Source organism: Macrobrachium nipponense, chromosome 45 (genome assembly GCF_015104395.2).
Source record: "Macrobrachium nipponense isolate FS-2020 chromosome 45, ASM1510439v2, whole genome shotgun sequence".
NCBI lineage: Eukaryota > Metazoa > Arthropoda > Malacostraca > Decapoda > Palaemonidae > Macrobrachium > Macrobrachium nipponense.
Window position 1 is genome coordinate 5,764,028 of NC_061105.1, and position 26,347 is coordinate 5,790,374.

General features: G+C 39.2%; 1 protein-coding gene across 2 annotated transcripts in view; it reads left to right on the plus strand.

Moving 5' to 3' along the window:
* The window catches only part of LOC135214314 (protein expanded-like), a 142,829-nt gene that overhangs the window by 75,843 nt on the left and 40,639 nt on the right, over positions 1–26,347 (plus strand). For both annotated transcript variants that reach the window (XM_064248480.1, XM_064248481.1), the window contains exons 4-7: positions 2,071–2,147; positions 22,394–22,473; positions 22,830–23,019; positions 24,144–24,368. In XM_064248480.1, the coding sequence (XP_064104550.1) occupies positions 2,071–2,147; positions 22,394–22,473; positions 22,830–23,019; positions 24,144–24,368 (572 nt within the window). The remainder of the gene's footprint in view (positions 1–2,070; positions 2,148–22,393; positions 22,474–22,829; positions 23,020–24,143; positions 24,369–26,347) is intronic.

Here is a 26,347-nt window from a genome sequence, read left to right on the forward strand (position 1 = left end):
AAGGATCTCCCTAGCCTCAAGGATCCCCCTTAGCCTCAAGGATCCTCCTAGTCTCAAGGATCCCCATAGCCTCAAGGATCCCCATAGCCTCAAGGATCCCCCTTAGCCTCAAGGATCCTCCTAGTCTCAAGGATCCCCATAGCCTCAAGGATCCCCATAGCCTCAAGGATCCCCCTAGCCTCAAGGATCCCCCTAGACACACACACCATCACCCCAGGTGCGCAGGCGGAAGTGCATACCTGAGGGGTGTCTTCAGTCCAAACTCAGACCGACGGACCTTCAGCAGCAAAGCGCCGTCCGTGGTCCTTAGAGGGGTCCCAAGGCGACAAGGCGCTGTAGGATCTGGATTTCTTTTTGGTTTTGCGGGCCTCGTTGTGACCCCACTGACACTCTCACCAGATTACTGTACTGAGGTTAGGTTAGATCAACCTTTATTTTTTTCGAGCTAAGAACCGGAAAGGGTATACATAATCGCCCTTTTTTATTTCGTTGGTATATTTCGACCCTCATTTGAACCCATTGCCGCCCCCGCCGGATTCCTCAAAGGTCGTTCATGTTCCAGTGAAGGTCAAGGGAGCTTGTGCACCAACGGAGACTTATATATATATATATATATATATATATATATATATATATATATATATATATAATTATATTATATATATATAATAATATATATATATCTATATATATATATATATATATATATATATTATATTATAAAATATATTATATATATTAATATTTTTATATTATATATATATTATTATATATATAGATTGGTGGCGATCCATCCAGGCACAGACCAACCTCAACAGTACTTTCTGTGGAGTTAATAGAGTTATTATAGAACAGAAATCACAGAAACGAAGAGTAAACGAAATCAAGAAAAAAGGGAGATACTTATGGTTAGTGCAAACGTAGTAAAAGAATGATTAGTGTGTGTGTATGAGAGAGAGAGAGAGAGAGAGAGAGAGAGAGAGAGAGAGAGAGAGAGAGAGAGAGAGAGTCTTGTGGAAATGTGCTAGGGAAGGAACTTAATTGTTGTTAGGAATGAATGCTTGGATTAAAAATACGAAAGTGGCCTGTCAAATTGTCAAATTTGATCACGATCGTTCATGTGCACTTACTTGCTTTCAGTCACAGCTCCTTGATATTCAGAGAGAGAGAGAGAGAGAGAGAGAGAGAGAGAGAGAGAGAGAGAGAGAGAGAGAGAGAGAGAGAGAGAGAGAGAGAGACTGAACTGCTGAAGATAGTAATGTCAGCTGTGTTTACCTGTGGGGTGGAGTCCTAGTGACCTCGGGCAATGGAAAGATCCCAATCATACCATGTGCACCGTACCAGAGAGAGAGAGAGAGAGAGAGAATTATAATTAGGGTGCCATTGAGTGGTTGGAAATTGTAATGTTATTCGAACTTTGTGCCTTACTAAGGTCAGCTGCTTATTGCACATGATTGCTAGGATTTGTTGAAAGTTTCAATATAGTTTGGCTTATTACACGGTATTGAGTGTTATGCTACACCTAATCCTCTTTTCTTATCCGGGGTCTGAACTAGCATGAATTTGTAACCTTTAATGGCAGAGTTCAATATTGTCACTTACCCAACTATGCAGGAAAGGACGTGCATTGGTGAATGCATTATTGTTACACACGTATCTGACAACTATAAGGTATCAATTTTTTTATATCATTTTTATCATTACAAATCAAGGACTTTTTCATACTCCCAACACCACACGCGCCTCAGTGGCGTGGTCGGTATGGTGCTGGCGTGCCACCTCGGTGGCCACGAGTTCGATTTTCGGGCATTCCACTGAGGGGTGAGAGAAGTGTATTTCTGTTGATGGAAGTTCACTCTCGACGTGGTTCGTAAGTCACGTAAAGCCATTGGTCCCGTTGCTGAATAACCACTGGTTCCATGCAACGTAAAAAAAAAAAAAAAAAAAAAAAAAAAAAAAAAAAAAAAAAAAAAACATACAATACAAAACCCAACACCACACTTTGTTTTACTCTCTTGGAACCGATATAAACAGCTTAGTAAAAGATACGTATTTATTATTTCTTTGCAGATGGAGAATACGTGTTCCCAGAACCTGACAACAAACTCAGCAAATATGCTCCCAAGGCTTGGAAGACTTCCCCAAATGTAAGTTGAACGTTTGTGTAATCTTGAACGCCTTAAACGTTTTTCATCCATTATTATGCTTTATTTTTCCTGTTTTACTGTGAACATAAGACCAAAATCCGTCGTCCTTTTTTTTTTTTTTTTTTTTTTTTTTTTTTTTTTTTTTTTTAACATCTTCAGATGAATTGCCTGACTTGATCTGTCTTCATTTATACTACAGTCCAGCTGACCACATTCTGTTGTTTACTTGTTTGCCTTTGTCTGTCCAGGTAATTTGACCTGTAGTGTTTTTGTTTTTATAGTGACTATTTGTTTCCGTATTTAACTTTTGTTTTTTTGTTTATGAGATGCCCATTGTTTACTTCTTGTTTATTCACTGAATGATTACCGAAGGCTTTGCTTATTTTTGCATGTTTTATTCAGTGGAATAGTCGCGTCCTCATGTATTTGTTTGTCTGTCTTTATTCTGAGGAACTGACCAAAGTCTCATTTATATGTTCGCCTTGTGATTGTCTTACAAATGAACATGGATATGGTAAGTTTGCTTGTTTATATACTAACAAACTTGAGGTTTTTTTGGTCTTGTTTTGTTCTTCCATTTGAACCTGATAACAGGTTCTCTCTCTCTCTCTCTCTCTCTCTCTCTCTCTCTCTCTCTCTCTCTCTCTCTCTCTCTCTCTCTCTCTCTCTCTCTCTCAGCTCAAGCATTTGGAAATTAATAATCTTTTTGAATTTAGTCATGTGCGGCGTCTTGTGAAGTGAGAGAGACAGAGAAAGACAGAGAGAGAGAAAGAGAGAGAGACAGAGACAGAGAGAGAGAGAGACAGAGAGAGAGAGAGAGAGAGAGAGAGAGAGAGAGAGAGAGAGAGAGAGAGAGAGAGAGAGAGGAGAGAGAGAGAGCAAAAGGTCCTCTGATTCGATTCCTGAGCTCTCCCTTTATTGTTTTATGCTGTGAATCAGGTATGTATATATGTGTATATATATATGTGTATGTATGTATGTATGTATATAGACACTCACTTATATATACTATTAACCTAAGGAGTCGCCTCATTGCTACCTAATGGGAACACAGAGGGAATGAAGGAGTTCAATATTTTTCTTCGTGTTTGATAAATCAAAGAGAGAAATTGGGAGAAAGTCGTGTTATAGCAGCAAGGTAACTCAAGAACGGACTAACGACTTTTGACGAAATTGATGACATATCAAAAGAAATCCTTTGCTTTTTCGGCCTTATCCTCACCCATTACCGCTTGCGTCATATTGCTTTTTCATCTAATGCCGTCAGTGCACCTCACTTGGTGCACTGTACACATTACTTTAGGTTCTAAGCAGCGTCCCTTCGGCCTCCAGCCTCAACCTCTTTTAATCCTTTCACTGTACCTCCGTTCATATTCTCTATCTTCCATCTGACTCTCCACCCTCTCTAACGATGGTTAGGCCTTTCAGACATTTCCTCCTCTCAATTTCCCTTTTCAGCGCGGAATGACCTCACAGTCGCCAGCGCTTGGCCCTTGGCCTAATTTCTGAAATTCGACTTCAATCCCGAATTTTCCCTCGCCCTTTCTCTCTCTAGATAGAATCGCTAATGTTCTTTGTAAGTCTCATTAGCTCTTGAAACTGATGTCCTCAATTAACCCTCCTCTCTTATCCGGAGTGTATAGACACGACTGGGCGTCTCATTCTATGCAGTACATACTACGCATACAGGAGAGCAATTTGGGGATTTTTGTAACCCGCGAAGGAATTTGTCCTCCCTTTGTTTCGTCCGGTGGACGTGTCTGGCAAACGGCCTTTCGTACCCAAGTTAGACGACGTTTACTTAGCATTTACACGGGATTCTAACACCTAGGTGGCATTGCTGTTTTGTTAGCCGCGGAATTACTGTTTCGTACCCTGGAATGTTCGTGCCACTTGCACCTTTTAAGGTCATATAATGGAGCCCTTTCTGTTGTGTTTATATATACGTATATATATATATATATATATATATATATGTATGTGTGTGTGTGTGTGTGTATATATATATATATATATATATATGTGTGTGTGTGTGTGTGTGTGTGTGTGGTGTGTGTGTGTGAGCGAGGATTCCAGGCGAAGACATGTAACAGCATACATGTTAAATAAACGCATCAAAAAGGCCATAATTTATTCATAACATATTCGCACAGTGCTATGTGCATCTTCAGTCTGCAAATCTACCGTAAAATTCGTTAAAATTAACGAAAACCATTTTGAAATATGGATGAGAGAGAGAAAAAAAAAACAAGAATTCACAAAAATTCAAATGAATACGTATAACTTGAAATATGTGCTGTAAAAAAGAAACCAGTATATTTACATAAACTATATAGACATATACATACTATACATACGCATGTACATATATACGTATATATATACGCATACATAATTTACATGAGGCCAGTAAAAATCAAAGAACTCTTTTGAGAGAATTTGAATTAGAAGTCCTAGATGTCAGTAAGTAAGCCCAGCGTGTATTAAGTCTGTATCTAAGTGCAGAGAATTGATTTCCACTTACGGGATCTCAGTTGATTAAGTGCCTGTGGGTTTGCGTCATCACAGCTGTATTGAGAAAAAATGATCAGATGTTCTAGATCTAATGTCGAGGAAATGTCATTCGGCAGTGTTTCTTTAACGCCTGGTAAACCATTTGAAAATGTAAATACCATTCTTAATTGGGCGAACTAACGTTTGGCATGCTGAGAATACACCGAGAAAGTCTTCTGAGATTTTGAAAGACATCTGGTCTTTCTTTTCTAAAAAATTAAATAAATAGATAAATAAAATATATATTTTTTTGGTATGTGAGAAATCCTTTCAAGGTTTTTGGAGACCTGCCTATCCCGAGGAAATGTTTGAATTTATGTGTTAGTTTTCTGATCATCCTTTGTTTTGAGACCTTCTATCCACCACTTAGCGCTGGATGAGCATTGCATTCTCATTGTCTCTCCTTTTCTTCTGTGAGGTTCAGTATGAAAGAGACTCGCTAAGCTATGGAATGATCTTAATCCTGCGGTTGACTCGTTGGAACTTGAGAGACACAAACGTTGTCTAGATACTTCTAGTGAAAGTGGAGTAATAGCAGTGGAACCTGGCGCCATCGTGTTATTTGGAAGAAGGTAGGAGTCGTGGAATGTACGACTGGAACTGAGTGGAATAAGAGCGGTGGAATTTGTGGCATTAGAAGAAAAGTAACAGCAGTGAAATCTTGATTGGCAGTCTTTTGTGAAGTAAAAAAAAACAAAAAATGACAGCGGGTTATTGGAAGGGGAAGCGAAGTGGAATTGACGCGAAGGGAGATTATAGCAGTGGAATTCAGCGGGAGATAAGAGGCAGTATTAGCGGTGGAATCTGCGCCCCCAGAATATAGGAGGCTCGGAATGTCAATCCTTCAGAGTGAAAAGGATCCGACCCCGAGTGGAGGAATTCCATGCCGTCAGGAGAGCAGGTGCCCCATCAGCGCTCAAGCCAGGGGCATGGCGGGGTTACTGAGGCGGGAGATTTGACGGTTAGGGGGGTAGGGGCAGGGGCAGGGGGCGAGGGAAGAGAATGGCATTTTTAGGGGCATGGGCCCGGGCACCGACGAGGCCTCCTTCGTACATAATAGTGTCGCGTGATGTGGCAGACCCGATCTTAATTGCTCCTAAATTGTCGCCAAGTCATTCCCTTTGGCTCAAGGGCTCCGGTCGTTCCAGAATTCGGCACAGCTCCTTTCCGTCTCTCTCTCTCTCTCTCTCTCTCTCTGAAGCACACACACTAACATAGCATGCGGGAGAAACGGGAAATAACAAAAGAACGGAATTCGTTTTAAGTGATAGACCCCCCAAAAAAACGTGGTTTATATTTTCTGCTCCCTCCCCCACCACCCCATTCTCTCTCTCTCTCTCTCTCTCTCTCTCTCTCTCTCATGTCGATTAGGCCTATCGTTGTGAAGCGTGATTCAATGGCGTATGTGTATTTGATTATAGAAAGAGAGAGAGAGAGAGAGACCATTTTTACCTCTTTATGCTAGCAGTCCCTTTAGCCCTATCTACTTTATCATCACCATCAACTTTTGCACTTTTATCTACTTTTCCTTCCTTTTCCCCGTTACTCTCTCATACACTCATTTATCTTTATCGTCTGTTTCGGTTTTTTTTTTTCTTCCTCTTCATTCATCTTAAAAGCGGTTAATTTTCCGTATTCTCCCGATCTTTTCCATTCGTCTCTGTCTCCACACTTGACCCTTTCCTTTCTTTCTTCTATTTCTTCGTTCCTCCTCCTTCGTCCTTCCTTCCTTCGTACTTCTGCTTGATCAATCGTCTCCTCTCTCCATTTTCGTCTTTTCGTATTTCCTTCCTCCTTATTCTTCGCGCTCGATCATTGCAATCCCCCGTTTCCTCTTCTTTTTTTTTTGTCATCTATCTCTCTCCATCCTCCTCCTCCTCCTCCTCATCCTCCTCCTTCTCCTCCTCCTCATCCTCCTCCTTCTCCTCCTCCCCTTCATTCCACGGCAGAGCTATAACTTATTCGTATCAGGTGATGCAATCAAGTGTCGTCCGCATTCCTCTTAAATGACCAGAGACGAGGAGAGACTGTTGTTGGTTCGGAGACGACAATGGGACGTCATAACATCAGATGGTATTGTCAAGGATGACCTCGAGATGGCGAGGCTCGATAAAGGAGAGAGAGAGAGAGAGAGAGAGAGAGAGAGAGAGGAGAGAGAGAGAGAGACCGAGAGATAGAGAGAGAGAGAGTTTGATAGAAGAGGGAGAGGGGGGGGGGGGGGGGGGGGAGTTTATAGTTACTGCAGTTCCTCGTCAAATATTATGCTATGGAAAAGAATAATAAAGGCATTTCTTTAATCTTTAAATATATTTATAAGTTTTACCTGTTGATTTTTTTTATTTGAGAGAGAGAGAGAGAGAGAGAGAGAGAGAGAGAGAGAGAGAGAGAGAGAGAGAGAGAGAGAGAGAGAGAGAGAGAGAGAGAGAGAGAGGTTTATCACTGCAATACCTCATAAGATATCAAAATAAGCAAACTGAGAAACAATGGGATTATTTTGAATGCAGGCTCTAATGTGTTTTAGGGAATATTTTGACCCCCAGGTACTTCACAGGCCATGAAGGTTCATGTTCTTTTCATTGGGACCAGGTCCTCATCAATGTCTCAAGGGGGAACCTCTTCTGACGTATGTGCATATTTAAGGCCATGGTACCTGTCATATGGGCCAAAGCCGATTCATGTAATATGACAAACACGTTGCGCCATGACCTGCTTGTCTGTCGCAGGAGGATATTGTGGTCTCGCTTCATGTTAGCTTGTCATCTTGAAAAGCTTCGCCTTGTGGTTTCCATGAGCTCAGCCAGGAAATGTTATCGCTTTTGGTCTTTTGATATATTTTTGGAAATATCTGGCCCGTTGCGTAACACACTTGGGCAGCATCTTTGGCGAGGGATTCTGGAGGCACGCTGACCAGGTCAAAGGTCGCAGCGAAAATGCCAGAGCGAAGGTAATAGACGAATTATATATGACATTTTTCGTAAAGATCGATATGAACCTCCTTTATTCGCTTCTCTTTCTCTCATTTCTTCAGTCATACGGGCCAGTTTCTCTCCTAATTAAACAAAACAAAAGAATAAATGAATTAAGTAGTAAAAAATCCCGTTCTGAAATTTATCCTTGGTTTGAATGACTCCTTGAGCGTGTTTTGGTTGTGACAGCAAAATGAGCTCGTATGATTGGGAGATAGATCACAGTGACTGGATTTAAATGACTGGATGAAAGTGAGTAATCTGAGGAGGGGATTAGGTGAAAGAATCGGATTAGAGTATAAAAAGACACCTGTAATGTTTAACGATTAGTTAAAAAAGACGAGATGACTGAATGAAGATAAAAACTAGTCGAATCAAGTGATTAGGTGAAAGACTCCTGGACTGGAAGATTCGAACGTTGATTGGGTTGAATGATCACGAAAGACTGTTGATTGGAATAGGATGAGCCGATTGGAGTTTAATTATTAGGGCAGAGTTGTCGCGTTCAGTGATTAGAAGGATGCTACTGGACATAATTAGTTTTAACAGAATTCTGGATATGTCGATAAAAAAAAAAATTGTGGCTAGAATTTGAAAAGTGAATTTGTGGAAAATATTATTACCGTATTTTATTATGATTAAACATATTCATTTTGACCTCATGTGACTAAATTTAGATTTCTTGTGTTCTCTCTCTCTCTCTCTCTCTCTCTCTCTCTCTCTCTCTCTCTCTGGGCTTGATACAAATTCTCTCTCTCTCTCTCTTTCTCTCTCTCTCTCTCTCTCTCTCTCTCTCTCTCTGGGCTGATACAATTCTCTCTCTCTCTCTCTCTCTCTCTCTCTCTCTCTCTCTCTCTCTCTCTCTGGGCTTGATACAAATTCTCTCTCTCTCTCTCTCTCTCTCTCTCTCTGCTTATACAAATTCTCTCTCTCTCTCTCTCTCTCTCTCTCTCTCTCTCTCTCTCTCTCTCTCTCTCTCTCCCCGAATCTTTCTCTTCGAACCTTCTGCCGTCCCGTAAGAGAGCTCGCCGCCATGACCATCACTACCACCTCCCCTTTCCTCCCCCGCCTTCTTAACCGCCCCCCCCCCCGCGCCGCTTCCTCCTCCTGCTGCTGCTCCACCAGCCTGCCACCCTCCTGCTCCGGCTCCTGCTCCACCAGGTGGCCCCAAGGCGTCATTAGGCCGGAATGCTGGTGCTGTAGCCATCACTCCCATTTTCGAGCCAATGGAACTTTCACAAAGCCTAGCCACGTTACTTACTTTACTTACTTACTTACTTACACGGTCTGAGTCGTCGCTTTTGCAGTCGTTGTATTCTTAGTCGCTTTTGGAGTCGTCGTTTTTGAGTCGCTTTTGGAGTCGTCGCAATTGCAGGAGTCGTCGCTTATGTAGTCTCTTTTGGAGTCGTCGCTTTTGTAGTCGTTTTTGGAATAGTCGTTTTTTTAGTCGCTCTTGGAGTCGTCGTCGTTTCCTTAGTCACTTGTTGGTCTGGTCGGTTTATAGGCGTCACTGAAGTCCTGATTTCTCCTCTGGTGCGCTGGTTCGAATCCACGAGATGACGAAATTGTTATAATCTAAAAAAAATTCCCCTTCGGTTTAACATATATGTAAACGTATTAATTGCGAGGTAAAGCGAATTGGATATTAAAGGACATTTGTAGCTGAATGCATGTATATGAATCACGGTGATATGATAAAAATTCATATATATATATATATATATATACATACATACATACATACATACATATACATATATTCTATCTAACTACATATATTATCTATCTATCTACACATACAATACGAACACACATTATATATACATTTGTAGTATTTAGAAAAACACGCAAGACTCGAATATTGCGCTCATTTAAAAAGGTTGTGAGTGAGATTGCAAGACGTTAAATCACGGTTACCATATTGTTTCTTGATATTCTGTGGACTTGACATATTTTACATTCAGATTAAGGCTCCTGTGTGATGTTGGAATGTAGTCTGCTTTTGCGGAGCTGACTGTAAATATACGCAGCCGATACCTCGTAACTGTATTGGATGTTGAGCAGCCAATCACGAATAGCCTAAGTGGTGTCGCCTGCTAATATCCATCATCAGAGTAGAGTATGTTGATAAATAATTAAAGATTTACATTTCTTTAGGAGATAATTTGCCCTGTCTTGCTTCCTTCATTGTCCTTCGTGTAAGAAGAGACTTCGTTTGGAAGTAATATTACCTGTGTCCATTATGTTTTACACGTTTTTATGGAACCGATGATATATAATCTTTGTTCGGAAGTTCTTGTGGAATAACAATTTTTCGCTTTCGGAATCCTTTAGATTTTGACGAGGTTTTTAAAAGTTTTTACTTGCTTTCAAAATCCTTTATACAATTTAGACTCGATTTTTGCAAAGATTGTGACTTTCTTGCCCTAGGAATTATGCCCTTCCTTATCTACCCGACATTCCACTTCTGAACTTACCAACACTATATTGATATCAGTGTTTCTTTTTTATTTATTTATTTTTTTCTTATTGTTTTAGCCTTCCAGTTCTCAGCCATTCACTAAGTATGAAATTGCCAGAGCCTATTTCCCTTTTAAACCCTGGTGTGTGACCACCAAGGTCGTCTTATCACGATAGCAATTGACTACAGAGGGTTCTTGACGCAATCTTGATATATAGGTTTATATAGCTATAATTATAATATAATTATATATATATATATATAATATAATATAATATATATATATATGTATATATATATACATCAGATCTGTACATTGTAATGGCCTGTTTACAGCTCGGTACAATGACCGTTTTGGATACGCTTTCCACCGAAAGTATAGATTAAGAGGACGATTAATATATATACATATATATATATATATATATATATATAATATATATATATATATATAATATATATGGGAAATTTTAATTGGATTGTGTGAATGGAGTTGCTGAGCCAACACTCCTTTATGGAAATGTGGATGTTAAATGCCAGTGAAGCAGAGGTATTGGAAGCTGTAAAGATGCAATGTTTATTTAGTATTTTTTTGGTATTAGGATTGAAAGTATGAGAAATAAGGAGATGCAATAAAACGGCATAAGTACATGGAAGGATGAATCAGAGAGTTTTTAGAACTAGATAGAGTGAGTTTGGTCTTTTCTTTTCTCTCGAGCCGGTCCTGTCAGGAGAAACTGCTTTATGATAGGAAACATTTGCATACATATGTACATACATACATACATACATCATGCTGGTGTGTACAAAGACATCTAGGTACACACAGATATGGCGCTTTCTTCGAACCCATTTGACAGTTGATATCTCAAACTGAGTTGAATATTCCAAACAGTGTAATTGATCCAATTTCGCTATCATCTGGACATCTCTTCCAGCATTCCAGATTAGGGTGACAGGTGACGCCTTCATTCATCTGTTGTGGCTTAACAGAGCTTATCCTATGGCAGCGAGAGAGAGAGAGAGAGAGAGAGAGAGAGAGAGAGAGAGAGAGAGAGAGAGAGAGAGAGAGATCCACCTGCTCTACCTTCAGTCTCCTCTTCCACCCACCTTACACTCCCTCGTATTCTTCCTCCACCTCCCGCCTCTCTCTCTCTCTCTCTCTCTCTCTCTCTCTCTCTCTCTCCTCTCCTCTCTCTCTCCCATTAAAAGCAGTTGCGTAGGCCAAAGGGTAAAGGCCTGTGTGTGGAATGCGCGCGTACTGTACCTTACCGACAGACCCGGGCCAACACACACGCGTGTAGGGGCGCAAACACATACACAAACGCTCACACACAACTCAAACTTGCGAACTAACTTACGAAAGCACAAACACGCACATGCAGATGCGAAAAATGTTCTTCAAAAAACATAGCCAACAACGTTGACACAAACGTACACGGATATATATATATATATATATATATATATATATATATATATATATATATATATGTATATATATATATATATATATATATATATATATATATATATATATATACACACACAAATATCCTTGCGCAAAAAGACACGAATCCATGCACAAACGCTCAAGACGGTTTAGTAACTTTCACAACCTACACAAGCTGAAATCCTTGCACCTACGCGAACACACAAACACCTACGAAGACACAAATGCAGGGACATTTTGAAATACGGACACCTATATATAAGAGATACACATAGGCAGATAATCACTGAAAAAGCATACATCAAAACTTTGCACACACGCGCCCCTCAAGCATACATACGACGGCAGAATAAACACACACGCAGCTTTGCGTTGTCAGATAAAAGAAGCACAAGCAGATCTACTACACCGGCAGGTGTCAGATTACTCATTCAGACCTACGCTGGCAAGTAAAATTGACCCGAAATTATAAGCGTTAGCCAGTTAACCAGAACTGACAATAACATGTATTCAGGTATATACAAGTATACGCGAACGTGTAATCCACACACATACAAACTCACAAAACATACACAATGATGTACAGAAACATGGGCAGCTACAAAATGGAGTCATGGGAGTTCATTGTTATGAAATTTGATATATTTTAATGAATGGTGGTTATGGTGGCATTTCCAGTGAGTAGTGGTTGACAGTATGGTCGTTTCAGCATTTTATTGTGTTTTGTTTGCGGTCGTAAATACATACATAGGGTGGTATGATTGTATATAGACGTAAACATATGATAATTGTTGTGTTAACTTTGTAATGGTGGTATCAGAACTGCGTTTTGACCGTATACATACATTCATACATAGATATGTAAGTATATACACACATACAAATTTTGTGCATAGATATACACACACATGCATAAATTTATATATGTGTTTATGGGAAGTTTTACATAAATCTAAGAGAAAAAAACATTCCTAATGATGACAGTAAAAACGTTTGTTAGGAACGCGGAAAACGAAATAGTTTCAGATATAATCAGACCCTCTCTCTCTCTCTCTCTCTCTCTCTCTCTCTCTCTCTCTCTCTCTCTATATATATATATATATATATATCATAGTTCAGTTTTACTTTCTCCGCGTCTGGTTTTTTCCCCCTAAGTCTCTCATTCATTCTACTTTCATTCATATTCACTGTCTCATTCGCAGGTAACTTTCATTTTTGACTCGCGTTCTTTCGTGTCCTTTCTCATTCTTGTTCATTCTTTCGTTGGATGTTATGTTCACGATTCTGACCTTGTCTTACGCGTGTTGTTTCTTTGTTGTCTCTGACATATCCCTCAATCTTCGTTTTCCTAATTTTTCGCGGTTCATTTTTGCCTTTGTATCTTTTAGCTCTTTTCATCCTTTCCTTCAGTTTTTTTTCATGAAATTTTTCGTTTTCTTTTTATCTTTTTCGTTACATTCATTTCGTGTTTATCTGTGTTTCCATCAGATCCGTGATGTCGTGTTCGTTTCCTTTTTTGTTATTATGACTTTCTCTCGTAAATAGTTTTTTCCCGTTGTCATCCTATTCTTGATTATCGTTTCCTATCTGGTGCCACTCGTGTCGTGTATTCAAAAGGTCTGTCCTATAATATCCCCTCTTTCCGTATTTCCTTTTACCTTCTCTTACCTCCTAATGAGCACCATATTCTTTGGAAGCTTGAAATGTCGAGTCAGTGGCCCCTTTGGTGGGCTTACTCCATATGATTAGGGTTCATCTTCTGAATATTAATAATGATAGTTATAATTATAATTTAATCGTTTGGCACTTAGAATTACCTACCTTTCCGCGTACCTTCTTGTTATTTTTGGTCGTCTCACTAGAACCTGGTGACGCATACACCTTACCCCAAAGGTCCTTTAAGAGTCTCTAGGCGTTCATTTTTGAGGTGGCTTTAGTGATAAGGGCCGAGTTCTCAGCGTTAATTCAGCAGTTCTAAAATTTCTTTTATTATTATTATTATTATTATTATTATTATTATTATTATTATTATTATTATTATTATTATTATTTTATTATTGCTTTTCAAGGCGTTTCAACGATTCTACATTGTTCTCTGGTTATTATATTTATTATTAACTTTAATATTACTGACGAATCTTAGCATACTAAGGCAAAATTATAGAAGTTGTCCGACGCCTGAAAATACTTAACCACCCCGGTCTCTAATGACATATTGATCTAAAATGCGTGCCACTCACGTCCGCGCAGCTGTCTCGGAAATGACGAGAGATCTTACTTCCAGTGACCTTTTAATGTACCTCCTTTCATATTCTCTTTCTTCATCTTACTGTCCACCCTCCCCTAACACGTGATTCATAGTGCAACTACGAGGTTTTCCTCCTGTACACCGTTCAAACCTTTTACTGTCAATTTCTATTTCAGCACTGAATGACTTCATAGGTCCCAGTGCTTGGCCTTTGTCCTAAATTCTATATTCAACTCAACTATTTCCAGTGACCACTCATGCTCATTCCTGGAAACCTTTCTGGTTACCGCGAGTGAATGTGACAAATATTTAGTCTGTGCTTAGAATTTAAAAGGTGTGGTTAATACGTATCGCAGCAACCCTACCTCTCAAATACGACACCGATAAGTTCAGATAGGAAAGAATGGTGCGAGCCAGCGAGAGGAAGATAGTGAAATTGGGCGCGAAATCCCCGCAGTTTTATTTCGCGTCTGACAATACCCTGTCACAATGCACTGTTCTCTACAGGCAGTGGTTCCCAATCATTTTTTGGCCACGTCCCCACCTAATCACCTTTTAAAATCCCGATGGCCCCTGTGGTGATATATAATTCATATAGTCACGCGGAGGAAACCTAAAAAGGCTATTAACTTGGTTTAAACATTCTCGAATTCCCCCCACCCCCCTTAAAAATCAAATTACCCGGTGGAGCGTACACCCCACGTTGGGAAGCACTGCTCTAGGGTTTTGTAACTTGACAAACTTTAGCAGGCGAGGTTCATACTTGCCAGTTTTAATCCCAGTGGGTTGCAAATGGGCTTCATCAATGTTACGAGTGATTTAAGTCTGGCCTGTGAGAAAGTCTCGAAGAACAAAAAAATTCTCGTCACGTTACTTCAGTCTTCTCGAATGGAAAAAACCCACGTCGTCCATATTGCTGAATTATCTTCTAAACAAATAGTTGTGGTTAGCTAAACTAAGTGACCGTTTTAAGCCAATTTTTAATGTTTTTGCAATGCCCATATCCGTTAGAAGTATTGCTCTTATGTTGCAGGATGCTTCATCTCTTATTTCCCTCCTCGGTGGGGCAAAATGAAACGCCTTTACCTCATCTCTCCTCCGCGAGATGGCGTCTCCGTCTGTCTTCTGTCGATACTAATTCAGTCCTTGCTCCGTCAAGTTCAAAATGATATGTCCTCCTTACTCTCCGGCAGCTTCGTAAAACCCGGCAAGTCACTACGTCTCACGTTTACGCACTGGAAATCAGTGAACTCCAGGTTGATTGATTCAACACAGATCCATAGGACACCCAGACACTTTCACATACACACAAACACACACACACACGTTTATTTATGGAAACTGATTGGAATATATATATATATATTATATATGTATATATTATATAATTATATTATATATATATAATATTATGTATGTAGAATCTACTATATAATATATATATATATATAATATAATCTATATATATTATATATAATATATAGATATATATATATATATATATATATATATATATGTATATATACATATATATATATAATATATATATATATATATATATATTATATAATATAATATATTATATTAATATTATTATATAACGAAAGACATACAGTAACTTGAAAATACGGATTCATTCAGTTTTTTATGTAGTGATTTCAACGACCCGTAGATAATTATCCACGTTTTTCAGGTTTTCAAATATGCTTTATCTTCTAAAAATCTAGTGCCCATTCCTCTACAACTATTTCAGCTCTTCTTCCCTAGAATTCGAGTTTCTATGTTTCTAAATCCCACCTTCTATTCGTTTCCTTTCTTAAAATAAATGTAGTGCATGCATATATATATTAATATATTAATAATATAATATATATATTATATATATATAATATATTATATATATTTTATATATATATTATATATATATAATATAATATCATATTTATATATATATAATATTTAATATTATTATAACTATATAATATTAATATCCACTAAATTTATATAAAAAGGAAACAAATAGAAAGTGGAATTTAGAAACGTGGAAACTCGAATTCTAGGGAAGAAGAGCTGAAATAGTTGTAGAGGAATGGACACTAAATTTTTTAGAAGATAAAACTTATTTTGGAAAACCTAAAAAACGTGGATAATTATCTACGGGTCGTTGAAATCACTAGGTACAAAAGATTTGAATGAATCTGCCTTTTTAAGTTACTCTCTGTTTTTCGCTCTATCTATCGATTGATCTATTATCTCGTATACACACACAAACACACATCACGATACTGTGAAAGCATTTCCTATGCCGACGAATGAAAAGATTCATGAAAGAAAACACTGCTAATATCTTTATACTTGTGGTTGCACTTGTAACATTGTCATGAGAGGTTATTTTTACGTATTTTTTTTTTTTTACGTAGCAACGAATATAAAACTGAAGGCGCCTGATGATGTGAAGGCGTTGTAGGACGAGGTAGGGGGAGGAGCAGGTGTGGGGGAGGTAATAAGGGAGAGAGTGAGGAGGTAGGGGAAAAGGAGGCGGGGAAGGCCACAGAGAGGTATTCACTCCCTTGGAACAAAACGCTAAAGAATTTGTAGCATATTTCCTGGACGGCGCTTGGGGTATCAGGCTATTGGTACTGGGTACCGCCACCATTACTACTACTACTACTACTACTACTAATAGCAGTAGTAGTGGTAGCATTAGTAGTTGTAGGCGAATGAAGGTTCTCCTCGTTGGGGCATGCCGAGTGCCGGGTAGGGGCATGCGGTGGGCGTGAGGGGGTGGGGAGCCATGGATGGGTAGGGGTAGGGGGGATTCTGCTACTACTACCACCTCTTACATGGGTCTGCCAGCATCTCCCGAGTCCTTTTAATTTATGCACCAAAAGTACCGTCTGGCTATCATGTCGGCCACAGCATTCCTGCCTGCCGACGGTCGGCCTCTAAAAGGTTGAGTGTGTGTGTGTGTGTCTGTGTGTGTGATCTCTCTCTCTCTCTCTCTCTCTCTCTCTCTCTCTCTCTCTCTATATATATATATATATATATATATATATATATATATTATATATATATATATATATTATATATAAAATGTACTCACGCATCCGCAGTACCATTGTCCAAATCGAAACATGGTCGGAGATCTGTCGGCAACAGTAAATAAATGAACATAGAGTGAATGCCATTTTATTTCGATGAATACATACCCCGGAAGAGCATAAACACTCCAGAGAGATTATGTCTCTTTCCATGTTGGTTAGACGAGTCTCTCGTTTCTCTTCCTTATTCCTTGGACTTAGACAAATTGTGGCTTTTAATTGACGCTCCTGTGGACCTCTTCTTGATAAATATACTCGGTAAATACCTGGATGATCGCCGGTCTGAAACCTGGATAAGAAAGGAGTGTTGAATAGTTTAAGTCTTAGTTAAAGTCTTTGCCTTGTGAATCCCTCGCTAAATATTACTGTCAAAAAAAAAAAGCAGTCCTGTATGTAGATATGCTCTCTGGAACGCAAGATTTATACAGTAACTCTTATGTACCGAAAGAAAATTAATTGGTAACAGGCTCAGGGTGTCTTATGTGAGTGCCACTTGATAAGAGTTATCCTAGAAGCAAACAGAATCAAAGCTTGTCTATGCAGATTGCGTAAATATTTTGAGTGACAAAACTAAACGATGATTCAAAACACTTATTCCTAGGTACGTTGTCATGTGACATATGCAATGGGGTTGGACACCGGTATACTCCCGTAATTTTAGCATTAAAGGAGAATGTAGAGACAAGGAAAATTAGTCGTGGATTCCATCACCGTACCGTGAGTATTAATCCCCCTCCCCACAAAAAAAAAAAAAAAAGTTGAATAAATAATGAGGATCTTATATTAGATTTCCACTTGTACTAATATATATGAAATATAGAAACAGATTTGAAATGCCTTCTAATTCAGTAAATAGACAGTGAAAGTATGCGTACAACACATAATAAAATACGTAACAAAGCATATGAGTCGTACAATAAACGAATCGTCTTACTAATATCCTGTCAAATCTGCAAGTCCTTTTGAAGAGAGATCTGCTTACTCATTATTTCGATTGTCGGGTCTCATTAGGATCCATTACTGCTCAACTAGACATTTCAGGAGAATGTGACGTTCAAAGTCAAAGGACATTTGGTAAAATGATGACCAATAGAAATTGCAAATAAAAATGTTCTCTTACAGCCTGTAACAAGCGGCAGAAATTCGTACAGTATGAGGCCTCAGTGAAAGTTAATATAGTTTAAGAAAGGGTATAATCGCATAATGGGTAAAAATTACACTTGTGTGTGTGTGTGTGTGTGTGTGTGTGGAGGCATGTCTCCAGGAATTGCCACCCTTACAGCTTTGGGAAGAGTTGCTACCAAGTCCTTCCCACCTTGCCCGTGACTCCCTTAGTCTACTACCGATCAGGTACACAGAGGCACGTTAGGACTTACTAGGACGTGCTGAAATCCGCCCTCCCCCCCCCTTTCCCGCTCGCTTGGCAATAGAACTCTATAACTTTTGGTCTTATATTTGAACTTTAACCGTCGTATATTAGACGTTTACTAAAAAAATGCAATTCACCTTGCAACTTCAATTATACGATCGGTATTTTTTGTCTTAGGATAGCTCTCTCTCTCTCTCTCTCTCTCTCTCTCTCTCTCTCTCTCTCTCACACACACACATATGTACACACACATTCCAAGTATCGAAGATGTAATCGACTTTAGCGCTAAGTTTAAAAAAAATCGATATGAATACCACTACATAACTTACCACGACATAACTTAGTTACGAGAGAGAGAGAGAGAGAGAGAGAGAGAGAGAGAGAGAGAGAGAGAGAGAGAGAGAATTTAGCCGAGTATTTTTATTTTCAGATGTGAGAAAAAATGCAATAGTTTGGTCGTGTATAATGGCAGTGTTCAAATATGTCCCATGTAACCACAACTTGGGCTTAGATTAGCAACATAGATCTTGATTTGTTTTCGTCTCCTGGGGTATTTGATGTCCGCACCTATGACTCTTGTGTTTTACGAAATGATAAATAGTAGAATATAAAAGAATACATTGTCCCGCGGTATTTACTTTAGGAGGACGAGGAAGCCAAACGCACGGAATCGGAAGATGCCGGGCAGGTTGGAAAGGCTGCCCCCTGACCATAGTAGGAACGTGGCCAACGGCCACTCGACGCGCGTACCAGATGTCGCTATATATCCCTATATATCCCCTCCCCCTTCTTCTCCTCCCTCCCCCTTTCTCATTCCTTTTACTCAACCCCCTCCCACATCCCTCTCCCCCACCTGAAAGGCCCCGTCTGCTTATAGACAAAACGAGATAGCGTCTAGATGCTATAAAACATTAGGTTGTGAAGATAGTTGTAGCTTTTAAGGCCGAGGTTCGAGTTGGATGAGTATGTGTGTGTGTGTGTGTGTGTCCAGTATAGTTTGCTGGGGCGCTTCAGGCTTCGTTGGGCCTGCCTGATCTTTTACCTCCCCCACCCCACCTCCCCATGACCCCTGTCCCTGGCCACCTATCCAGTTCCCCATCCACCTCACTACCCATCCCGTACCAACATACGTCTAACTTCAATCTCTGTAGTGCTAGTCTATTCCCTATCTCTAGCACTGTACTATTTCCATCCTTCGAACTCCGAGGCCATTCCCCCATCTCTTGAGCGCTTGTAGTATGCACTATCCCCCATCTTCAGCGCACGTACTGTTTTCCATCTCAATAGCGCCAGTACCTTAACCATCTTTTTAGCCACAGTACGATTCTCCATTATCATTAGTACTGTTCCCTTTCTCCACCGACAGGCTATTCCACTATCCCCCCATCTCCCAAGTGCTGTTGTTCTTCCAATCTCTGTAGAGTTCGTTATGCTACATAATCCCCGAAATATATCGAAACCGAAGCGCAAATTTTACCGACAAAAACGGCGAAGCTGTCACACGGAACAAGGCTACGGCTGCAGCCGTAACACGACGATGGAATGTTCACCAAGACGATTACAAACAACCGAATCATCATCCAAGGACCCTGCATGCCTAAGCGTTACGTTACGTATAGTCTCTCTCTCTCTCTCTCTCTCTCTCTCTCTCTCTCTCTCTCTCTCTCTCTCTCTCTCTTAGTAAGCCGGTATGTCGTTGCGTTATGCTATAAGTAACTATTGACTTTTAACTTTTCTGCCTTTTTTACTTCCTTGTAATTTCTTTATTTTTATTCTTGATCGATTGACTACAGTATGTGCTGGTATTATGAAGACTTACCAACATTATCAAGAGCAGGATATATTGTTTTTGTTAGCTATTGGCGCATATTATTTTCACTTTTCTCCGAGCTTCGACGACTTTCAAAAGAGATACCGGTAATGAACTCCGCATTTTAGACTTGCTGTCTTCCAACCCGGGTCCAGCCTGCTTGATCACTGGCCCCCGATACAAATTTACAGAATGAAGGTACCATAGTCCGAGCGCAGGCGAATTCAAAATCAACACTTCACTCCCTTAGAGTAAAAGTTAGCTCAACGGCCCTTAAAGTGCGCTCCATCCTTGGCCCTTAAAGGGTCCAGGTGTTTTTTTTTTTTTTTTTTTTTTTTTTTTTTTTTTTTTTTGTTTTTTTTTTTTTTTTTTTTTTTTTTTTTTTTTGCACACCTACGACCTTCCTTTCTGCGACTCGCCTCTTCTCCTTCGTAGTACCATCGTCCGAAACATAATATTATTTCAAATATATTAACGATTATTGCTTTATCTTCCTGGTATCCAATTATTCCTGTATATGTATATACATATGTATATATATATATATATACATATACATACATACACACACACACACACACATATATATATATATATATATATATATATATATATATATATATATATAGGTATGGAAGGAGAAAGCATACAATACAAATACATACCCGGCAATTTACACTTAGGTTTTAAAGCGTAACTCTTCAGAGTTACTTGCGTTAGTTATCCTTGAAGACGGGCTGGCAGCTTGCTCCCTAACCTGTCTTGTCATTTTGTCCTCGCAAGTAAACGATTTTCAAGGCGTTTCAAGAGAACTTTATAGTTGTCCGTCCATTCGTTGGTCCCCACTCAAAAAGGTTACTGACTCGCGGTGTAATATTCTCTTTGATAAACTTTTTTCGTCATTTTTTTTCACTGAGCAGCATTCCTGTATCTTTTGAAAGTTGTTTCAGTCTTCAGTGCAGTTTGTTTTTATTCAACTTTGTTTTAGACGTTACTATGTAAGGCTAATTCACTTTAACGTTTCTTAATTGGCAACACAATCTTATTTTATAATATTTTACAGTCTTTTAAGTCAAGATATTCGGTGGTAATTACTCCTTTTTGAAGACGTTTTCTTGAATGTTTAACTTATTCTTTTAAGTGTATTAATCGTCAGTGTAAGCTTCTCTTTCTTTTTTAAACGTATTCCAATATTTTCGAGTGAGATTTCGTTCTTGAGAACGTTTTTAAAGTGACAGTGCAATTGATTATTCAAAACATTTTTTACTAGATATAAGACTGTCACTTTTATTATCTTCAACGTTTTTAACTCGGCAGTGCCGCCTTTTCTTTTTTTTTCATAAACGGTAAACGTTTTCCTAATGTTTCAAGATTAAACCTTCATTTTCCCGAACGTTTATTTTTACTCGGCAGTGGGAGACGGAGCTGAGTTAGAATACAGTCCAGACGCTGACCTTGTAGAGACCTTATTTGTGAAGGGAATTTGCATTCTCTCTCTCTCTCTCTCTCTCTCTCTCTCTCTCTCTCTCTCTCTCTCTCTCTCTCTCTCTCTCAGTAAACACAGATGCAACAGTCAGACCGACGTCGATGACCTTTGGTGGTGTGACGTCAATTTACAGATAAAATTAGGTGATTAAACTGTGATAAATAAATTGCTCGGACGTGCTTTGGCTACTGTAATATAAACGGGGATTACCGCCTCAGCGTATAGCTCTCGTGAGGTGATAACAGCCACGTCTCTTTAAACTTAGATTAAGTGCTTAACACACACGTGCTTGCTTGAGCAGACATACACACACACACACACACACACACACACACACACATATATATATATATATATATATATATATATATATATATATATATATATATATATATATATATATGTGTGTGTGTGTGTGTGTGTGTGTGTGTGTGTGTGTGTGTGTGTGTGTGTGTGTGTGTGTGTGTGTTTGTGTGTGTGTGTATATATATATAGTTCTCCAATTCTCAGCACGACTTTCTTTCTGGAGGATGTTAGTTACCCATTGCCTCTTTCGGCCCTGATTGCGACCACCATAATTGTCACGACCAGGTACATAATCCCCTGCTTAAGTCAACAGGGGCACAATGGTTTTGAACGCCTCGCCCCCTTTTTCATTATTGTCTCGGCTTTTTCAGTTTTTAAATTGATCTTTATTTGATATTCCCTGGTTATTTTTCATCATACCTCTGTTTCCACGTTCCATATGCAATGAGAATTTAATAATTAACGTTTTAATTTATTTCTTGTTTCCTTTCAGGGCTTGGACTCGAACGGCGAACCTCTCTTGCAGTTCAAATTCCGCGTTCAGTTCTACGTCGAGACCGAACTTCTGCTCAGGTACGATTGGGGCTGGGTCCTTTCTGTGCTGTTTTTATTCTGATTATATTTTTGGTGCTGTGGTTGCTGATGTAGACACATTGTTATATTTGTTGTTATTGTGTATATTTGGTTTTAAAACTTCCCCTTATTATTAACATTATTATTGGAGAAACTGATTCAATGTTGTATAAATTCAATGTCGTAGAAAAAGCCATTATTTTTAATGCTACTGCCCTTAGAGAAGGTCTACTTCCTTTATTATTATTATTATAAACCGTAGTAGTAGCTGTATTTTCCCGTGAAATCATCAGCATCCTCATCATGGTTATCATTCCTCTAAATACTGACCACTTTTGCTCTCCTCCCGGCCGCAGGGACCAACTGTCTCGTCTGCACTACTACTTGCAACTGCGTGAAAATGTGCTCACCTACAACCAACCCATCCCTAAGGAGACGGCCCTCGTCATGGCCTCCTACGCCCTTCAGGCCGACCTGGGCGACTGCTGCCACGATCCCCACAGCCAGCAGCAGTATTTCGACCCGTCCCTCTATTTCCCACAGTGGGTAGGTGCATTTTTCTTGATTCAAGTTTTTGTTTTGCCTCTGAGTGGGGAGGTGAGGTTATTGTTGTAAATTACTTTGATTTTTTCACTGTAGGGAAATAATTCTGTGGTATTTAAATTGTTAATGCCCCTCCCGCAGTGGGTAGGGGCATTTTCCGTGATCAGATCTTGGTTTTGCATCCCACTAGAAAGATGAAGTCATTTTGAAGATTCTTTTGATTTTTTCACTGTATGGAAATAATTCTGTGGCGTTTAGGTGGTTCCTGCCCCTCCCGCGGTGGGGAAGTGCATGCATTGCGCATTGCTTATAGGAAATGACTGTGTCTCGGGAAGTATGTATGTCTGTTTTCCCGAGCGCTTCGGCTGCTCGGATCGCATTGCCTCCCACATCCGCTCGAGCCAGAAATCGTAAAGAGATGCTGCGAGTTGCTGTTTAGCTCCATGCCTAGAACTTGTCTTTTTTCAATGCTTTATTTATTTAATTTTTTACAGCTGCTAATTTCTCCCTTCAAACGTTAGGGCTTTTTAAGGTAAAGAAACAGTTTACGTTGACCTTCCTGGTAAAGAGTCGTTATTTGTTAATGTATATATGTTAATGAACTTCACAGTAGGCTATGTTAACTTTTAACCTCTTCAGCTGGCAGATTGATTTAAATAAATTTGTTTGAAAATTGTAATGTATTTTACGCACTGGTTAAACATTTGGGTTTATTTCAGCTAATGAAATTTTTTCGTTCTGTTGATTTTGCAGATCATGAGTTATACAGAAGGAATAGATCCTGTCTCTTTTAATTTATTCCAGCACATTGATTACCTTGTTATAGCCTTTGTTATTGCAGTTAGTGAATTTTTGTTTTTGTTTACGCAGTTGTTATTGAATTTTAACCAGCAAATTAAACATGTCTCGTATCTAGTTGATGGATATTTTCTGTTGTTTATTGAATCCTCTGTAGTAATTTATAAACTATAATTCCTCGTGTGGGTGGGTGATAAATTTAACGAGTTTTCGTAATTTCCAATAGTTTATCTGAGCTTTCCTTTAGAGTTGCTGATAATTAGTACTGTGGGATTCTGTCGATAATAACGAATGGCCCACACCAATCAAAGCTACGCCTTTCATTGCAGCTGGTGGACCGGGTGGGGGTCCCGTACATCATGGAAAACGTCCAGCTCCTGCACCGGGACAACCTGGGTCTGACGCGAGCCGAGGCCCAAGCGCATTACATCCGCGAGGCGTCGCAGCAGGAGGCGCCCCACAATCTCCACCTGTACCGCCTGCGATGCAAGAAGCAGGAGCCGACGCCGCAGGTGGCTATGGCCATCTGCGCCAAGGGCGTCGAATTGTATGAGGTAAGATGATGCCGGCAGATAAGCAGAAGAAAGACGCAGTAGTGAATTAGTTCGTAATATATTTCGCCTCTCTCTCTCTCTCTCTCTCTCTCTTTTTTGTTGATACTTTGGGAGGCCGTCGGTAGGGGAGGTCTTACTTCATTGCAAACGTCAGACGTTCTGAGAGGAGGCAGAAGGAGGAAGTGAAAGGGATTTTAGCTTTATGGCTATGTTGTATATGGATTCTTTTTGTCTGTATCGGATGCTCTTTTGTTTTATAAAGGATAGTGAAGTAAGTCTTTGAATATCCCAAATAGACAAACGATCGTGAGCAGGTTGATCGATCTTGCGTTCAATTTTTATTCTTCATTTGCATTGCATTCTTCTAAAGCCATCATGTTAATGGTTCTTTGTACAACATTTACCCGTGTTTTATTTCAAGCGCGTTCTTCAGTAAAAGTATCAGTGTATTAATGAGTCAACGAAACCCTTTTGACTTTGTGTTTGTGAGGTTTAGGCAAAAATAGAGGCGATTGTGTGGTGTATATTTAATGTGACTTTATTCCCTTTACTGGAATGGATATTTCCAGTTATATTTTATGTATATTCATTTTTTATATCATCACATTTGTTTAAATTTCTGTTTATACTTTTTATTTACCAACAGCAAGATATTTTTTTATGTATTTTGAATGTGATTTTTAACATAACGGATTGCTACTGTATATTTCCTCTGCGGTTTTTAGTGTTTCATTTGCCTGTTTGACATTATCATATATTTATTGCGTGAATTTGTTAATAATTTACCTGATTTAAAAACTTTCTAATCTTTATTTTCAACAAAAATGACACCAAGCCATAAAATTTTTTTTAACTCTTACCGGAGATTTCAACGCCTCAGAAGAAAGTTATCTTATGCCGTGGTAGATAATTATCGATTTTCGGAAAGTTTTTACACGGTTTTTCCGTTCCGATTAGCTTTTTTCATAATAGGTTTTTTTAAATAACTTTTTTTTTATCGTAATCGGCTTTTCGATTAGTATTTAAGCTACAGCTCGATTTTAAAGTAGTCTTTGTATTCAGCACAAGCAGGGCCCTTTTTTTTATTTTAATAAAAACCAAATAGATATATTCTTCTCGTCCATTTCATGGATGGTGCGCTTCACTGTTTGAATTTAAATTAACGATAATCAATGGCGCTTTTACGTGACTTGAGTCTCTCTTAAGTCTAGAATTTAATGGGTGGATAGAACTATCTTATTGTTGTCCGTTGCTTGTAAGGATGGTAAAATGAAATACCACAATATATTTAGCTCTCTCTCTCTCTCTCTCTCTCTCTCTCTCTCTCTCTCTCTCTCTCTCTCTCTCTCTCCTCAACCAGAGTCAACGTTTGATCCCGGAACGGTACGAGGTATGGGAAGGCATGAGTATTTTTTTTTCTGAAAGTCCTGTACGTGTCCTTTAACTAGGCATCGAGTTATGTACCTGGTTGTTAGTCAAGAGTGTGGGTCGCAGCTGATTTTGGGGAGAGAGAGAGAGAGAGAGAGAGAGAGAGAGAGAGAGAGAGAGAATAAGGTACACATCTAAAAATATTGCATCATGTCGTATAGTGAAACATAAGAAGACCTCGACGAGGTGAATCTGATCCCAGTAGGACGAAATAAAGTTGTCGAAGGTAGCTAAAGCGATCCAGATTGAAATTCGGCTTTTAATGCATTGTAGACTGGAAGATCACCTAAGATTCGGGAACACCTAGGAAAATAGGGAGTACGAGAGGCAGTGAGTCGATTGTGGGCGTGACTATTCCGTATATTGTACATTGGCGTCAAATTTTTCTTTGTAAGTTACTTACTTATTTTTCTTTGTAAGTTACTTACTTTAGTCTTATTTATTTTTGCTGTAAGTTACTTACTTTATGAAGCAATTTACTCATTATTTGTTTTTCTATCGCAGTCATCCTGCTCGACAGGGTGGTTATTATAGCGTTGGGTTCCGGGTTG